Genomic DNA, 19,518 nt, shown 5'->3' on the forward strand with positions numbered 1-19,518 from the left:
AAGATTTTCCAGGTTCCCAAACCCTGACCAACAGGAAATGAACTGCTCAAGCTCCCAGGAGGGCCATCCCTCCCAGTGCCCATGCCGATGTGGCCTTGGCATCCACGGGTTAAGGAAGAACCACCCTGTACCCTTTTGCTATCATACTCCCACTGGCCCCCCAAGTCCTAAGCAAACAATCTATTTTCTGCCTCTACAGATTTGCCATATTTGGACATCTCCTACAATATGTGGTCCTTTATGACAGGTTCACATGTTTTCAATGTTCATTCATGTTACAGGATATATTAGCACCTTGTTTCTTTCTTAACCTTCCACTGTATGGACATCCCACATTCCGTGTACCCATTCATCAGCTGACTGGTATCTGGGTTGTTTGCACTTTTTGGCTGTTAGGAATAATACTGCTATGAACACTTGTTTACAAGTTTTAGTTTGGACATATGCTTTCATTTCTCTTGAGGTCCCAGGTGTGGACTCTGGGTCAAATGGCAACTCGACGTCTAACTTCTTGAGGAATTGCCGGCCTGCTCTCCAAAGCCACTGCACCAATTCACGTTCGGACACGCAGCGCACGAGGATTCTCAGTTCTCCGCATCGTCACCGACACTTGTTACTCTCTGTCCTCTTCATTACAGCCATGCTAGCAGATGGTAAGTGGTGTCTCAGTGTGATTGATACTGACGATGTAGCCAGGCTCCCCCTCCCCTGCTTTCCAAAAGTGGAGCGTTCCCATGAAAACTTTCATAAGCCAAAATGGCATACAGTGAAGAAACACCCCTCATTTATTTCTTTTATTTTTTTATTTTTTTTTATTAACATATAATGTATTATTAGCCCCAGGGGTACAGGTCTGTGAATCGCCAGGTTTACACACTTCACAGCACTCACCATAGCACATACCCTCCCCAATGTCCATAACCCAACCACCCTCTCCCTACCCCCTTACCCCCAGCAACCCTCAGTTTTGTGAGATTAAGAGTCTCTTACGGTTTGTCTCCCTACTGATCCCATCTTGTTTCATTTATTCTTTTCCTACCCCCCAAACCCTTCATGTTGCTTCTCGACTTCCTCATATCAGGGAGATCATATGATAGTCGTCTTTCTCCGATTGACTTATTTTGCTCATCATAATACCCTCTATAGTTCCATCCACATCGTTGCAAATGGCAAGATTTCATTTTTGATGGCTGCATAGTATTCCACTGTATATATACACCACATCTTCTTTATCCATTCATCTGTTGATGGACATCTAGGTTCTTTCCATAGTTTGGCTATTGTGGACATCGCTGCTATAAACATTCGACACCCCTCATTTATATGGGAAAATATTTGTGCGCTGCTAGACCCCCAAAAATAACTCCTTTAGGCCTCTCTGATACCTTAGGGCACACCTAGCTAAAGGAGGCTCAAAACAGATCGAGCTCAAGCAGAGATGCTCACTGGCCCGTTCAAAGCTCCAAGCGGCGCCATGCAGCCACAGTGAGTGTAGTTCCCGCTGAAGGCGCTTGGGGGCGCCACTCCTGCCACTCGGAGTGTGCGCTGCCGCTGTCCCAGCTGCCGGCAAATGGAACAACACTGAGTGCTATTTTCTCTTTCCACCTTTTTTTCACGAAGGCAAAAATCCTCTTCAGGGTTCTCCGCACAAAAACAGGTACGAGCCATGCAGGTGTCAAGTAAAAGCGAGGGGGCTAACCCGAACTTCTGAAAGGCAGGAGACGCCGGCATCTTCTTGGGCAGCATGGCCATTAGGATTCCTTGCCCATTAGAAGTGGCTTGTCTTCTTCTTACCGGGTTGTAAGAATTGAACATCCTGCTTTTTCCCCCATCTTTTCCATTGAGAATAAAAGGTTCCCAACCACTTAAGAGAGTATTGATTGTTCTTTGTCTACAGCCAGAAGGGACCACCAGAACCGGTTTCAAACTCCCCCAGATCAATGATAGCTTCGCACCACTGTGCGGGCTTTTGAAAAGCCAGACAATCAACAACAGCTTCACTTCAACGACCAGGCTTCTGGAAGCCACCCCATTCAGCAACAATCCTCCTCGAACAACTGCGTGTCCACGGCAAAAGGTCAGCCAATCCCTAAACACTCTTTATTCCGAACGTCTACCAAGGCCTGAACTCCACTCTCTGGAACACTCGAGAATAAGCAGTGGTTCTTAAGCTTCTGGTATCGGGACCGTTTTACATCCTTGAAACTTACTGAGAACTCCAAAAAGGGTTTTATGTGTGAGCTAACAGTTAATATTTACTGTTAGAAATTAAAAATAAGGGGCGCCTGGGTGGCTCAGTGGGTTGAAGCCTCTGCCTTCGGCTCAGGTCATGATCTCAGGGTCCTGGGATCGAGCCCCGCATCGGGCTCTCTGCTCAGCAGGGAGCCTGCTTCCTCCTCTCTCTCTGCCTGCCTCTCTGTCTACTTGTGATCTCTGTCAAATTTTAAAAATAAATAAATAAATAAAAAGAAATTAAAAATAAGAAATGTTTAATTAAAATTACTTATACTAAGACCATTAAATATTACCATAAATAATACAATTTTATGAGAAAAAAAAAAACTTCTCCAAAAACAAATTAGTAGGAAGTTGGCACTGTTTTACATGTGCGCAAACATCTTTAATTTACAACTTGATAAAAGAAGTGTGGATTCTCCTCAGTGTCCACATTCGGTCTGTTGTGAGACATTGCTTTAAATATATGAAAAAAATTTTGGCCTCTCACAGGTTATTATCTCACAGATAATACAGTTGGAAGAGGGAGAGGTTAAAGAATAAAAAAAAAAAGAAGAGGGAGAGGTATTTCAGATGGCTATGGATATTCCAATCAAAAAGTAGTCGTTTCTTAAAGGTTACTGGCAATACGGAATCTGAAACCCTATCAGGAAACATTTTCATACTTTATTACATCAACATACATGGGTCTGGGGCACCTGGCTGGCTCAGAAGGTTAAGTATCTGCCTTCCGCTCAGGCCATGATCTCCAGGTCCTAGGACTGAGCCCCATGTCGGGTTCCCAGCTCAGTGGGGAGTCTGCTTCTCCCTCTCCTGCTTTTCCCCAGCTTGTGCTCTCTCTGTCCCTCTCTCAAACAAATAAATAAAATCTTAAAAAAAAAAAATTAAAACAAACAAAACATCCACTGGTCTATCTCACACTTAGAACAAAACTTTTTGCCATGCGTGATTTGTGAACATTCCAACTGTGGGCTTTTGACACGAAATTAATTCATGGAGTTATACAGAACTTCCAATGTTTTCATATTCATTATACCGTATTTTTAAAAATCCCATTTGCGGAGTGCCTGGGTGGCTCAGCTGGTTAAGCGAGCAACTCTTGATTTCAGCCCATGTCATGACTACAGGATCCTGGGATCGAGCCCCAGCTTGGGTTCTGTGCTCAGTAGGGAGTCTGCTGGAGATTCTTCTGTTCTTCTCCCTCTGCCCCTTCCCGATCTCTTCCTCTCTCTCAAATAAATAAATAAAATCTTTTTAAAAATCTTATAAAAACGTCTTTTGAAAAGCAAAATTTTTTACCTTTGATGAAATCTAATTGATTAATTTTTTTTTCATGCTTACCCTCCTTAAGAAATCATTAGCAAATCCGAGGCATCTGGGTGGCTCCACTGGGTGAGCGTCCAACTCTTCATTTCAGCTCAGGTCATGGTCTCAGGGTCACTGTATCCGGTCCTGTGTGAGGCTCCATGCTCAGTGGGAGTCTGCTTGGATATCCTCTTCCTCTGCCCCTCCCCCTGCTCATGCACTCTCTCTCTCAAATCAGTCAACCCTTAAAAAAAATCTTTAGCAAACTCATGGTTACTAAGATTCTCCCCTATATTTTGTTCTATGAGTTTTATAGTTTTAGCACTTCCATTTAGATATATATAATACATTTCAAGTTAATCTTGTATATGATGAGAAACATGAGTCAAGGTTTGTTTGTTTGCTACCATTTATTGAAAAGATTGTATTTTTTCTACTGAACTGCCTTGGCACCTTTATCAAAAATCAACTGCCTGCTGAATGAATAAGTCACAGAAATAAGAGGTACGGCGTAAGGAATATAGTAAATGACTCTGTTATAGCAACATAGCAGGACAAATGTGGTGAACACAGCATAAGGTATAAACTTGTCAAATCACTAAGCTGGACACCTGAAACTAATGTAACAGTGTGTGTCAACTATGCCCAAATTAAAAATATTTTTTAAGATTATTTATTTATTTGACAGATAGAGATCACAAGTAGACAGAGCGGCAGGCAGAGAGAGAGGAAGGGAAGCAGGCTCCCTGCTGAACAGAGGACCCTGGGATCATGACCCGAGCTGAAGGCAGAGGCTTTCACCCACTGAGCCACCCAGGCGCCCCTAAAAATATTTTTTTAATTAAAAAAAAAATTCCAGGGGCTCCTGGGCGTTATCAGTTGGTTAAGTGTCTGCCTTCAGCTCAGGTCATGATCCTGAGGTCCCAAGATCAAGCCCTACATTGAGCTCCTGCTCAGCGGGGAGCCTGCCTCTCCCTCTCCCTGCAGCTCCCCCTGCTTGTGCTCGCTGTCAAAAAAATAAATAAAATCTTAAAAAAAAAAAAATTCCATTGGCCATATATGTGTGGGTCTCTTACTGGACTGTTTTCTGTTCCATTGATCTATATGTCCACTGTAATTCCAGTACCACTCTATCTTGATCATGTAGCTTTATATAAGTTTTGAAAGCAGTTAGTATATAAATCTTCCAACTTAGTTACTTTTTTCTAATATTTGCTTTTAAGTAAGCTTTACACCCACCGTGGGGCTTCAACTCACAACCCTAAGATCAAGAGTCACATGGTCCACTGACTGAGCCAGCCGGGCATCCCTGCTATTTTTTAAAAACTGTTTTGACTATTTTAAATTCTGTGTTTCCATATAATCTTTACAGTGAGCTAGCAATTTCTACCAAAAAATAAATTTAAAAATAGCCCACCAACTCTTCTGGAATTTTTATTGGAAATGTGTTGAGCTTAAAACAAACTGGGGAGGTTCGGGATCTTAGCATCGTGGCTTCTGCGCCATGAACAAGGGGTCTTTATTTCAGTATTCTTTCATTTCTCACACAGCAATGTTTGTGGGTTTTAGTGTATATACTGGCTGTTCTGCTCCCTAGAGGGTCTTCTTTCCCTCACTCAGACAGCCTGTCCTCCTGTCACGGAATATATAGGCTTACAGAAACAATTATCCAGCCACACTGAGGGAATTGCAAGGAATTGGAAAATAATATAAATCAAGTCAAATTTTATTTCCCTTTTTTTCCTATTTCCTTCCTCCTAGAGAGGCAACTATTCTATTGTTTAATACATATATTTGCTTATGTTCGTTTACTATATGTATGTTTGATAAGCATTTACTTTTTCCTATCAACTTACAACTCTTCTTATCAACAGGAATAATTTATATAAACTGTTTCAACTGAACATATACAATTGTGAAGAGTACTGACAACTGTATACACTCACAAAACCACTGCCATAAATCAAGACACAGAACATTTCCATCAATCTCAAAAAATTCCCGTACCCTTCTGCAACCCACCCCTCCCCTTCACATTTCACCCAAGGTAACCAACAATCAGCTTTTAATTACTAATAATTACTTTGTATTTTATACAGATTTTTTTTAAAGATTTTATTCATTTACTTGACAGACAGAGATCACAAGCAGGCAGAGAGAGAGGAGGAAGCAGGCTCCCCGCTGAGCAGAGAGCCTGATGCAGGGCTCGGTCCCAGGACCCTGGGATCATGACCTGAGCTGAAGGCAGAGACTTTAACCCACTGAGCCACCCAGGCGCCCCTACTTTGTATTTTATATAAATGGAACCATATAACATGTTGTCTTCTCTGATTTCTTCTGCTCAGAGTAATGAGTCTGACATTCATCCATGATGTTGCGTGGATCAAGTTTTTTTCCATTTCATTGCTAAATTGTACTTCACTGTGTGAATATAGCACATTTTGTTTATCCATTCACCACTTGAGAGACATTTAAGTTGGTTTCCATTTTGGAGCTCCTGGGAATAAACCTGCTTTGAGCATTCTTGTACAGGTCTTTATGTGCTCACATTCTTTTAATTTTCTTAGGTAAATACTGAAGAGTGCAATGACTGTCCTTTTGGCAGGTGTATGGGTAACTTTTTAAGAAACCGCCAAACTGGGGCGCCTGGGTGGCTCAGTGGGTTAAAGCCTCTGCCTTCGGCTCAGGTCATGATCCCAGGGTCCTAGGATCGAGCCCCGCATCGGGCTCTCTGCTCTGTGGAGAGCCTGCTTCCTCCTCTCTCTTCCTGCCTGCCTCTCTGCCTACCTGTGATCTGTCTGTCAAATAACTAGATAAAATCTTTAAAAAAAAAAAAAAGAAAAGAAAAGAGAGACCACCAAACTGGTTTCTGAAGCAGTGGCACCATTTCATATTCATAACAGCAGTACGAAAGTCCCACTGTACTTCATAATCTCGCTAACACTTTGCCATCTTTTTTTAAAACTTGAGTCATTCTAATTGGTATCTAATGTTATCTCACTGTGGTTTTAATTTGTATTTCTATGCTGAGTAACAATTTGGGAATGTCTTCATGTGTTTATTGGCCATTCTTTCATCATCTTTTGTGTACAGTGTCTCTTCAAATCTTTTACCCGTTTTGATTAAGCTGTTCACCTTATTAACTTGTAAGAGCTTTTTATATATTTTAGGTATAAACATATCATGTACTGAATATGTTAAAACTGAATATTATATGTACAAGTATTAAATGTTCCTTTCCATTCTGTGGCTTGCCTTTTCATTTTCTTAGTGGTGGCAAAACATTTTAGGCAAACATTTTTAATTTTGAAGTTTAATTAATCAAATTTTAATTTTATGGCTCATGTTTTTTGTATCCTAAGAAATCTCTGTATGCTTTCTTAATTTATAAAAAGTGGCATTGTTATTGTTTCATTTTTGACTTAAACTATGTTTTTAAAGCTCCATCCATGTTGTTTCAAGTAGTATGATCTGTTACTTCTAACAGTGGCACACTGTTTCATGATATAAACATGGATTCATGATATAAACATAGGATATAAATACCCTACTTTTTACCTATTTCACCCCTACCCCTAGGATGGAAGCACACTGGGCTTCCTGGGTACACAGACAACTAAAGTATCTGATAAGTGCCATGGAATATATATATAAAGGTGCAGACTTACCAGCTAAAAGATGTGTGTGTACGTCAATTGATTAGTTATTACAAGACCATGTTCCAGAATGGCTTTGTTACTCTACTTTCCCTCCAGCAAAGAATACTGATTATATTCTATTTTTTTTTTAGATTTTTTTTTGGGGGGGGGGCAGAGATAGAGACAGCAAGAGAGAGAACATGAGCAGGTGGAGTGGGAGAGGGAGAAGCAGGCTTCCTGCCAAGTAGGGAACCCAATGCGGGGCTCAATCTCAGGACCCTGGGATCACGACCTGAGTCGAAGGCAGCCACTCAACGACTAAGCCAAGCAGGCGCCCCACTGGTTACTATGTTCTAACATTCCTGCCAACACTGGCCATTATCCAGCATTCTTTTTTTGTCAGTCTAAGAAGTATAAAGTAGTATCTTCTTTTAATTTTAATATTTGTTATAGCCCAGAGTTTGAAGATCTATTCCTACGCTTAGCCTATGGGCTTTTTATTCTGTAAATTCTTTGTTCTAATTCTTTGCCCATTTTCCTTTTTTTAAAGATTATATATAAGAGAGAGAGCAGGGGGAGGAGCAGAGGGAAAAGGACAAGACTCCCCGCTAAGCACGGAGCTGGCCGGGGAGCTCAACCTCACAGCCCCAAATCACAACCTGAACTAAAATCAAGAGTTGGTGACTTAACCAACTGAGCCACTCAGGAATCCCTCTTTGCCCATTTTCTACCGGGAATGCTGCCTTGTTCTTGATTTGCGGGAATTCCTTGTGTATTCTAAATATAAACCCTAGCAAGTTTTTTTTTTTTTTTAATTCCAGTATAGTTAACAAATACTGGAATTGTCTTCTCCCAACATATTATCTGCACATTAACTTCGCCTACGATGTCCTCAAAGGCACAAAAATCTCAATGAGCATTCTGTGCACACACGGAATGAACATGTACTCTGCCATTACCGGGTAAAGTGTTCTATAAATGTCAATTAGGTAAAGGTAGTTCATTGAGTTGCTTAGATCTTCTATATCCTTACAGATTTTTGGTTCATTTTATTAATTACTGAGAGAAGGATATTAATATATTTGAACATGATGGTGGATTTGTTCCTTTCTCCCTTTTAGTCTTAACAGTTTTTGCTTAATGAAGTTTGATGCTCTCTGATTAGGTACATCCATTTTTATGTAAGTCTTCCTAGTAAATTGCTCCTTTTATCATTATGTAATGACCCTCTACAATCTCTTATAATGTTCTTTCTTAAGGACGTGCTGAAATTAATATAGCTAGGCCAGCTTTCCTATGCTTACTGTTTATATATTTTCCATCCTTTAAATCTGAACCTGTTTTATTTTTTTAAGATTTATTTATTTATGAGCATGGGGTCGGAAATGGTGGACGAGAGGGAGAGAAAAACCCAAGCCGACTCGGCGCCCAGCGATGCCAGGTCCATTCCCACGACCCCAAGATCACAACCCGAGCTGAAACCAAGAGTCTGATGCTCAGCCAACTAGGCGAGCCAGGGGCCCTGACTTTGAACCCATTTTTAAATTTAAAATCTAGGTCTCTCCTGTCAGGACATACATCATGCTTTGTTAACTACTCTGACCACATCTGCCTCTAGCGGGAGGTTTAATCCATTCATGTGTAAACGCAATCGCCTATATAGTCAGGAACAAGTCAGCTATCTTACCATTTGTCTTCCATTTCGCTCTTCTGTTTTGGGCTCTTTCTATCGCTGTTTTCTCACTTTCTTTGGGGTTAACTGGATATTTTTCTAGTGCTTTTTATTTCTTCTTTGGCTTCGCAGATATATATTTGGTGGGGGACAGGGGTTGTTCCTGTTGTTGTTTTTTCCCCGTAGTTGTTAGCTCCCCTCTGCCCATTCTTTGGGTAAGTTTTATCACATCTTACTTCTACACACACTCTAAACCTCATTCCATCTGGCTATTACTTTTGCTTTAAGCAATTGTCTTTTAAGCAAATTATAAAAGAAAAAATGAAAAAGAGTCTTTTATATTACCCATTATTTTTACCATTTTCCGTGATCTTCATTTTTTCCTATAGATTCAAGTTTCCACCTGGTCTCACGTCCTGGTGTCCCAAAGGATATCTGTTAGTATTTCTTTTCTTTCTTTCTTTTTTTTTTTTTTGTAATGCCATTCTGCTAGCAGCAAATTCTCTTAACTTTTCTTTGTTTGAAAAAAGGTCTTCATTTCATCCTCGTTTTGTTTTGTTTTGTTTTGTTTTTTAAAGATTCTACCTATAGGGGCGCCTGGGTGGCTCAGTGTGTTAAAGCCTCTGCCTTCGGCTCAGGCCATGGTCTCAGGGTCCTTGGATGGAGCCCTGAATCAGGCTCTCTGCTCAGCAGGGAGCCTGCTTTGCCCTCTCTCTCTGCCTGCCTCTCTGCCTACTTGCGATATCTCTCTCTCTCTCTCTCTCTGTCAAATAAATAAATAAAATCTTTAAAAAAAAAAAAAAAGATTCTATCTATCTATTTGACAGAGAGACACAGCGAGCGAGGGATGTGGGGCTCCATTCCAGGACCCTGGGATCATGACCTGAGCCACCCAGGCACCCCTCATCCACATTTTTGAAAGATATTTTTAACCGATAAAGAATTCTGAGACAACAAGTGTTTGGTTTTTTTATTTTGTTTTGTTTTTGTTTTTCCCAGCACTTTAAAGATCCCTCATTGTGTGAACTCTACTGTTTATGGTGATGGGTCAAGTGGGATTTCTTACCCCCATCAGAATGTTTCTCTTTCTCCATTTTCAAGATATTCACTTTAGATTTCAGATGTTTGACTATGATACACCTAGATTTTCCCAATATTTATCCTTAAAGTTTGCTGACCTTCTTAGATCTATAATCCAGTGTTTTTCACCAAACTTAGGAAGTTTTCAGCCATTATGTCTTCAAATTTTTTTCTGTCCCATACTCACATATACTAGACAATTTTATATTGTGCCATAGGTCCCTGAGGCTGTTCATTTTTCTTCCATAGTTTTTTCTTTCTGTGTTTCAGACTGGATCATTTCTTTTTTTTTTTTTTTTTTTTTAGATTTTTATTTATTTATTTGGCAGAGAGAGAACACAAGTAGGCAGAGAGCAGGCAGAGAGAGAGGAGGAAGCAGGCTCCCTGCTGAGCAGAGAGCCCGACGCGGGGCTCGATCCCAGGACCCTGGGATCATGACCCGAGCAGAAGGCAGAGGCTTAAACCACTGAGCCACCCAGGCGCCCCTGGACTGGATCATTTCTATTGCACTCTTTTCAAGTGTGCTGACCTCTGTTATATTCCAACTACGGTTAAGTGAAAACTTCATTTTCTCTTCCTATACTTTTCAGTACTACAATTTTTTTTTAAAATAGTTTTGATTTCTCTGCTGGGACTACTTACTATTCACTGTCTTTTTCTGTAATTCTTTAAATTATTTGTAATAGCTACTTTCCTAAGTCCAATATTTGAGCTATCTCATCTACTGACCTTTTTTTTTTCTCTTGAATATGGATCACAATTTCCTGGGTGTCTGTTTGTCTAGTAACTTTTTACTGAACACTGAAGAGTGGGGATGGGCATGCGGAAACATACAAATACTGAAGAGCATCGATGTGTATACTGCCTGACCTTGAATCTGTGTAGGCATGATTCTATGCAATGTTTAGTGTGGATCTGAGGAAATCCAGGGCATTTTCGACTTCTCTAACTTGGTGGGACCCAACCTTCAAAATCTGCATTGGTAGGGCTTGGTTTTCGTCTTGTTAGGGTGAGTCTTGAGAAGATCTTACTCTAGAGTGGGATCTTTATTCTTACGGCCTGGACTTGCTGGCATCTCAGTGCCAGAGGCAGTAAAACGCTCATGAGCCTTCTCCGCCCTGGCCGGGCTGGCACTTCAAAGACCCTGACACTTCAGCTACCCACGTGTTGACCTCTACTTGACCTACCCACTGCTTGACCTCTACTCCCATCCTGCGGATGTGGTTAATTTCAGCGGTTTTGCCCTGTTCACATACATCCCAGTCCTCAGCTACAGACTCATGGGAACTGCCCTCGACCCCAGACTTTCAGGACCCTGACCCTATTCAGTGACGACCCATGTCATGGACTCTAACCACTTTAGCTGCCTTATGCTCTGAGCACTGCAGTCTGTTTTGATCCCAGCTCTCTGAACAGGGCTGGGAAACTGCCTCCTTCCTGCCCCCAAGAGAACTGTGGAGCTCACCTCACGAGTCTTCCTTTTCTTAGAGACTGAAATTTTCTACTGCCTACTGCTTGACAAGGGTTGCTTCATTTATTCTGTCCTGTGTGACAACTACGGAGAGAGGGCTGGCCTAATACCAGTTGCCATTATTACAAGCAGCACAGGGTCACCCTAAGCTACAGGCTAAAAATGCCAGCCTCCCTTTCATTTTTAAGATGGAAAACAGAGTTAATATAATTTCCTATGTCTATAAGCTAAACTTAATCTACTCTTCTTCCAATATCAGATCCGAACTCCAACTTACTCGCCAGATGGTATTCTCCACAGTAATCAGATCAATAATGCATATTTTATAATCTCTCAGTTATGATCTTTTTGTAAATACAGGCAAGAACACAGAGGGAGCTGCTATATTGATAAACGTGGTAGTATGAATTTTTAAAGGTCTCATAAGAAATTAATCCTACTCCTATAAAATATCCACTTTAATTTATGAAATATGAATAGATAAAAATAATAAAGTATGCAAAGTGTCCATGAAACAGACCGTTAAACATCAGGTCTACTGATACAACTCTCCAAGGCCTGACCTGAATAAAGCATCAGAGCCAAGAGAAATGTCAGTATTTTGTCTCCATTTTGGAGATGATGAAACTGAAGTACACCCACTCCTCCCAAGACTGTGTTGATTTGTCCATTAAGTTAAATAACATGTACATATATATTTCTATCATACTATATGTGTGTGTGTATACATGCACACACGTATGATAATTCTACAGTACTTCTTTTTCTCATTTTTAGAGCAGAACTAGGTTCACAGCAAACTGAGGGGCAAGTACAGAGATGTCCTGTGTATCTCCGGCCCCCATACATGAATATCCTCCCCCATCATCAATATCCCTTATCAGAGTGGTATACTCTCAAAAGTCATGAACCTACGCTGAAAGTCCACAGCTGATGTAAGGATTTATGCTTCGGGTTACATAGTCTCTGTGTTTGGACAAAAGTACAAAAACATATTCATATTATGATATCATAAAGATGTGCCACCCTAAAAATTCTCTACGCCCTGTGTGTATGTCACTTCCCTCACTTCCAACCTTGGCAACCACTAATCCTTTTATCGTCTCCCTAGTTTTGCCTTTTCCAGAAATGTCATAAAGCTGGAATCATGCAGTATATAGCATTTTCAGATTGACTTCTTTCACTTAGAAATATGCATTTCAGGGGGCGCAAGGGTGGCTCAGTTGGTTGAACATTTGCCTTGGCTCAGGTCATGGTCCCAGGGTCCTGGGATTGAGCCCTGCCTGCATCGGGCTCCCTGCTCAGTGCAGAGCCTGCTTCTCTTTCTCCTCCCCACTTGTGCTCTTGGTCTCTATCTCTGTCTTGCTCTCTCAAATAAATAAGAAACATGCATTTAAGGCTCTTGCGTGTCTTTTCATAACTTGATAGTTTATTTCTTTTTAGTGCTTGATAATACTCCACTGTCTGGATCTACCACAGTTCATTCAACTACTGAAGGACATCTTGGTTGCTTCCAAGTTTTGGCAATTATGAATAAAGCTGCTATAAACATCTGTAGGCAGGGTTTTTGTGTGAACATAAGCTTTCAACTCCTTTGGGTAAATACCACAGAATGTGACCAGATCACAGAGTTAGAGTATCTTTAGTATTATAAGAAACTGCCAAACTGTTTTCCAAAATCACTGTACCATTTTGCACTCCCATCAGCAATGAATGAGAGCCCCGCTGCTCCACATCCTCACCAGCATTTGGTGTTATCAGTGTTCTGGATTTCAACCATTCTCATAGATATGTGGTGGTATCTCAGTGTTGTTGTTTTGTCTATTTGTCTGAAGTAGGCTCCATGCCTGACACCGGGCTTGAACTCATGACCCTGAGATGAAGAGTCACATGCTCTCTACCAACTGAACCACCCAAGCACCCCAAGCTACAGAACTTTTTAAAAACAGCTGAGGGGTGCCTGGGTGGCTCAGTCAGTTGAGTGTTCAACCCCTGATCTCGGCTCTGGTCTCCATCCCAGGGTCTTGAGATCAGGTCCCACACTGGGCTCCATAAATAAAATAAAATTTAATAAAAAAAAATAGATTTAAAAACAAGTTGGTAACTAGACCAATCTTATACTTAAAGTCTTTCAGGTTAAGCATCTGACCCAAGTCCTAGCGATCTGACCAAGACTTGACCACGCACAGCTCTAAGCAGTTCAAAACAAAGCAGTTTGCATCCTGCCACAGTATGTCTTGGGATTAATGAAATCATGATATTTTCCATCTGGAAGGGATTCTATGCTCCAAAAGGGCATTTCATACAGACATCTCTTTCAGAATGCAACATGTGAGAGCTGTTTGAGTTCTTTCTCGTGTTACAGGCCACGAGCATAAAGGCCTATGCATCTTACATCCGGTTTACACAGAGCAGCATATGGCCCATAATAGGAATATACTACTTATTAAGTTAGTAATTTAATAATAGAAATCTCTAGACCCCTCTCTACCACCACGCTATGAAGGAATTCCAATACATCATCTTGGTAAGTCACAAAAAGTATAAAAATGCAGGAAACATAACGCTAAAGCATTTATATTTCAAACTTGTAAATGCCCACACATGGAAGACACAGACTCTCACTGAGCCTCTCTGAAGCCTGAGTATCTACGTCTGTAAGACAGGAGAGCAATGATTGATCTACACTAGGAGGATCAAATGGAACTGGGAATGTGACGTTCTCATGACAGGATGGACACAGACCTGAGACTCTCATCACTAAGCCACTGCTCTCATTATTAGCCGCAGCACCGGTATCAACCACAGCCTAACTCTCCCTCCTCCATAGTCATCTCCCTGCCTTCAGGAGCTCCCTCCAGCAGACTTTGCCCCTTCTGGGCCTTGGTTAGCCATCACAGTTAGTCATAGTACCCTGCCCTCCGATGTGACAGCACAGAAAACTATATGTTCCAGTAAGTCCGTCTAAAACAACCTATTCAAAGCCAAGTATCTGAAAGGCGTGGAAGTCGGAGTAACAAAAAGATGCAAACAGTGGTTAGTCAGCTGATAATTCACTCACAGGAAAGCACAAAGCTATTCTTAAACTAATAGAGCAAGCCTACAGCACTCACTCGTGACAGCACCACGTCATCTCCTGCCTCGTACACCCCTGTCTTCTGGGGCACTTTCTTTCTTTCCCTTCCTCTTACTCCCTCCTTTTTCTTTGTCTACCACCCTCCTGATGCTCTCCACCCTTTCTTCAGAATCCCTCTCCTCTCTTCTTACCAATCAGAATACAGAATTCAATCCTATCCTTAGTCTTCGTACTTACTGTACTTTTCAATAACATAATGGACATAGTTTTTTTAAAGACAAATCAGGGGATGCCTGGGTGGCTCACTCAGTTAAGCATCCAACTCTTGACAGCTCTTCTTCTGGCTCAGGTCATAATCTCAAGGTTGTTCTGTACCCTGATCTTGAGCTCTGCTCAAGATTCTGTCTCCCTCTCCTTCTGTCTCTCCCCACTTGCTCCTATACCCACACTCTCTCTTTAAAATAAATAAATAAAATCCCTTAAAAATTTTTTTAAAAACTGGGGGCAGCTGGAGGGCTCAGTCAGTTAAGAGCCCGCCTTCGGCTCAGGTCATGATCCCAGAGCTCTGGGATCCAGCCCCATGTCCGGCTCCCTGCTCAGCAGGAGGCCTGCTTCTCCCTCTCCCTCTGCTCCCTGCTTGTGCGTGCGTGTTCTCTCTCTCTCTCTCAAATACATAAATAATCTTTAAAAAAATTTTTTTTTAAATAAAGATAAATCAGGATTCAATTCCAGCTTTAATAATTAGGTGTACAACTTAGGTAAATCAATTAAATACTTCTGTTTACTCAGCTGGAAAACAGGGATAACAGCATCTCCACATGTTTAGAGTGGGAAGCAAATTTTTTTTAAAGTTTAGTTAGTTATTTGAGAGGGGAGAGAGAGCAGAGTAGGGGGGGAAAGCAGAGGGAAAGGGAAAGGAACAGGCAGGCTCACAGCTGAGTAGGGAGCCTAATGTGGGACTCGATCCCAGGACCTGGAGATCATGACCCTAGTGGAAGGCAGATGCTTAACCAACTGAGCCCCAAGAAGTAAATTAACCTAGATTTCTAAGTTGTCTAGCCTAAAACCTGATATATAATAGTCTTTCCATAAAGTTAATGTCCTTCTCAACTTCTCTGGGAAAATATTATCTAATTCTTGGGTATGTTGTCTACAGGTCAGTAGTTCTCAAGAAAAAAGGAGACCTCCATTCCTTGAATCTGTTCCCATCTATTTTACAGATACAGCAGAATCCATCCATTATGGATATACACAGTGCCTTTCACCACAGAATTTTGTACGGCCCTGACACAAACACTTTATTCTGGGTAGTCTCCTTGATTTTAAAAATAAGTTGGACGAGAGAAATTTAAATAAACTTTGGAAACCCAAAGTAATTATTTAAAATTATAAGCTATGCATGTAAGAACCACTTAAACATCAAATATAAATCAAGAAATCAAAGATAAACACTACATTTTAAAAAATTGGCTTGAAACTGCTTCAGAAGTTTGGGCCAGGTAAGAAATAAGTGAACTACTTCATTGGAATGGTTCCCATACAAAGGTCTCAATACACTAGCAGGCCAGTTGCCAGTGGCCTCTTCCAATTCATTCTAACAGATTTTAACCTCACACCTAGAGACTGACTCTACTCTTTTTTTTTTTTTAAGATTTTATTTATTTATTTGACAGAGATCAATAGTAGGCAGAGAGGCAGGGAGAGGGGAGGGGGAAGCAGGCTCCCCGCCGAGCAGAGAGCCTGATATGGGGCTTGATTCCAGGACCCCGAGATCATGACCTGAGCCAAAGGCAGAGGCTTAACCCACTGAGCCACCCAGGCACCCCGAGACCGGCTCTACTCTTGAGTGAATTCTACACTGGTATCCAGTTGACGTTTGTAAAAACAAAACGATCTTAGAGAAATCACGTTCACTAGGAATCAAGATCCAGGCTCAGCCAGCCATTAGACAAAAGAACCAAAAGGAAAACTACTTATGGCCACTGTGGGACACTTCAAGCTACCTCCAAGAAGAGAACATGCAAAGGTCAATGCAGCCCACAGTGAGCCCTTCAACCCCGAGCCTAAAACCATACCACGGGCACACTGGGTGAATCGAAACCGAGTCAGAGTTAAGCAGAAGGCTACGTGAGAAACATTGTGTAGCCCAGAGGCCGAAGGTACAAGCCAAAGAAAGGGATTAGGAGATACGGGGAGGTGGGAGGAAAAGCCGTTTTTCCATTCAGGTCCAAGTTCAGGGCCAGGAAGGGCAAAATAATTAGGTAAGCAAAATTTCTTCAGGGGCAATAAAGCAAAGACAATATTAAATTGAAAAGTGAAAATTCAAAGGAAGAGGTAGAGGTGACTGTTTTCAGGGCAGGAGAAAATTGACTTCAATCCCCACCCCGAAGGCAGTGAAGACACATGGGCGAGGCAAGACACCACAGTCATTAAAAAGAACAGCCTTCGAAAAACTAGACTTACTGGTAGGGTCTGGGATTTTATTGCAGAATAGCATGTTTTTACCGTGATCATAAAAGGATACGCCATGGCATGCAGTTTTTTTGAAAAACATCAACCTACAGCAACAGAAATGGCAGGCAAGGTCTGAGTCCCTACCAGGCAGGAGGGCGTGGCTTCCTCTCACTGCCTGTCTCTGAGGAATAAGTGAGCCCCGCAGCCCCAGCCCCTGGGCGCCCAGGTAGCGCTCTGGGCCGGGCTTCTCCTGGGGACCGGCTGGAGTGGCCATACTTACTGGAGTCCTCCCACTGGAGTAAATGGAGCTTCCACGCAGAATAATACAAAAATCCCAGTACCAGAAAAAGGCAGAGGGCTAGCAGCAGATTGCGCACAAATACCAAGAGTCCCATCTTCACATGATTTACGATTTCCTACATGACCTAAAAAATAAAAAAAATAAAAATAAAAAAATAAAAAAAATAAAAAATAAACCAATTTAGGTCTTAAAGGATAAAGCAGTCGCCTTGGTGATACACTCTACCTTAAAATAGGTACGTACAGGAGAATGGCCACATGAAGAGCCACCTAAAGTTACCATTGAGCTCCCCTCGTGGCATCCTCCAACCTGCTAGTCCTGGTCTCAAGAAACAGCTTCACCAGTCACTCAGCACCCAAGGCAGAAATCAGCAATCATCCCTGCATCCCTCCTCTCCCTCATCCCCAGCATCCAATCAATGACCAAATTCTGGCAATCCCAACCCGCCAGGTAAGTCCCCAGTCACAGCCCCTGCCCCCCCATCACTACCCTGGTCCGAGCCACCACTGCAGTCCCAGAGGAAAGCTCCCCGCCTCCACACTGTACTCTTTCCAAATCCACTTTCCACAAAGAAGTAGGATGGATCCGTTAATAACACAAAATTGGACATTGCTCTCCTGCTCAAACCCCTCTGTGTTCGTGTTCCACTGCGGCTGAAACAGAGAACCACAGACTCGGAGGCTCAGAGTTCTGGCGGTCCGAAGTCCAGCTCTGGTGGGGCTCAGCAGGGTTCTCTTCGTGGAGTCTCCCAAGAGCCAAAGCCAAGGGGGCAGCACAGAGCTGGGGGGGCCGTAGAGCTCTTCATCTTCTTCAACTTTTGAGATGGAAATGGGGCTTGGTTAATCGTTACACTGGGACTACAGGTATAAACTGGGGTAGTCCAGACAGACCTGGCCATACACTGGGACTACATGTATAAACTGGGGTGGTCCAGACAGACACGGCCATACAGCCAGGCTCCGCTCCGCAGATTCTGAGGATGAAGCCGCCTCCAAGCTCATTTACCTTCCAGCTGCTGGCTGCAGGCAATTCCCTGCAGCTGCAGGGCCAAGGTCCCCAGCTCCCTGCTCCTGATCACACAGTCTCCTGTTCTCCACGTGGCCCCCCGCAGCCACGGCGGGTTAGATCCCTCTCACTCGGAATCTCTCTGGCTGGCCCTTCTACCACACCTTTCTTCTGCCTCCAGTCAGAGAAACGTCTCTTGGCTTCTCAGGCTCCTGTGCTTAGGTTGGGCCCACTTGAAGAATCCAGGATAATCTCCCCATTTTAAGGTCTGTAGTCTTTTTTTTTTTTTAATTTATTTATTTGACAGATGGAGATCACAAGCAGGCAGAGAGGCAGGCAAAGAGAGAGGGGGAGAAGCAGGCTCCCCGATGAGCAGAGAGCCCGATGCGGGGCTCGATCCCAAGACCCTGAGATCATAACCTGAGCCGAAGGCAGAGGCTTTAACCCACTGAGCCACCCAGGTGCCCCAGGTCTGTAGCCTTAACTGCATCTGCAAAACCCCTTCAGCCACATGACGGGACATATTTATGGATTCTAGGCATGCGGGTGTGGACATCTTTGGGGTGCCATTCTGCCTCACACACCTTTCACTAAATTCTCAATCCCTTTAAAATGAAGTCATTGCTCCTTAGAGACTAGCAGCTTCTCACTGTGCCCCTATTTTACTCTCCAGACCATCTCTTGCACCTCCCAGCCTTGTCTGTGTCCTGTGCCTTTCTTCTTCCAACTCACCGAACATAGCCCTGTTGTTTCTCCCCTTGAGGCCTGCCTGGGACATTCTCCGCCACACCACTATTTCACTGGTGGCACGTTCTCTGATGCTCACCTGAAACAGAACATCCAGCCTCCCCACCCCCGCCTCACTCAGATAGCTTAGCCAGGAAATAACACATGAAATTACATATAAATACCATAGAGTGATAAAATGTTACCATTTGCAGATTTAACTGTCCATCCAGAAAAGCCAAGAGAATCAACTGAAAAAAAACTTTAGAACTAATACATAGGTGATTAAAGATTAAATTACAAAAAACCAACAGCTTCTTTTTTTTTTTTAAGTTTTATTTATTTAAGTAATCTACACCCCACAGGGGCCTCAAACTCACAACCCCAAGATTAAGAGTCAAATGCCCTTCCAGCTAAGCCAACCAGGTGCCCCATAAAAATCCATAGGTTCTTACAGGCTCCTCAAGAGGTTAAAAACAGAGCTACCCTATGACCCAGCAATTGTACCCCAAAGATACAAATATAATGATCTTAAGGTGCACCTGCACCCCCAAT

At 42.4% G+C, this 19,518-nt stretch overlaps 1 protein-coding gene across 6 annotated transcripts in view; it reads right to left on the reverse strand.

Annotated features, from left to right (window-relative positions):
- The window catches only part of ST3GAL3 (ST3 beta-galactoside alpha-2,3-sialyltransferase 3), a 193,162-nt gene that overhangs the window by 150,385 nt on the left and 23,259 nt on the right, over nucleotides 1–19,518 (reverse strand). For 4 of the 6 annotated variants that reach the window (XM_047727348.1, XM_047727349.1, XM_047727346.1 and 1 more), the window contains exon 2: nucleotides 17,212–17,356. The exons of 1 other annotated variant lie outside the window; for it this stretch is intronic. In XM_047727348.1, coding sequence (XP_047583304.1) covers nucleotides 17,212–17,326 — 115 coding nt within the window. In that variant the 5' untranslated portion in view covers nucleotides 17,327–17,356. Of the gene's footprint in view, nucleotides 1–17,211; nucleotides 17,361–19,518 lie in introns of all 6 variants that reach the window. One more of the 6 variants, XM_047727347.1, reaches the window with a different exon arrangement.

Source organism: Lutra lutra, chromosome 4, assembly GCF_902655055.1.
Source record: "Lutra lutra chromosome 4, mLutLut1.2, whole genome shotgun sequence".
Lineage (NCBI taxonomy): Eukaryota > Metazoa > Chordata > Mammalia > Carnivora > Mustelidae > Lutra > Lutra lutra.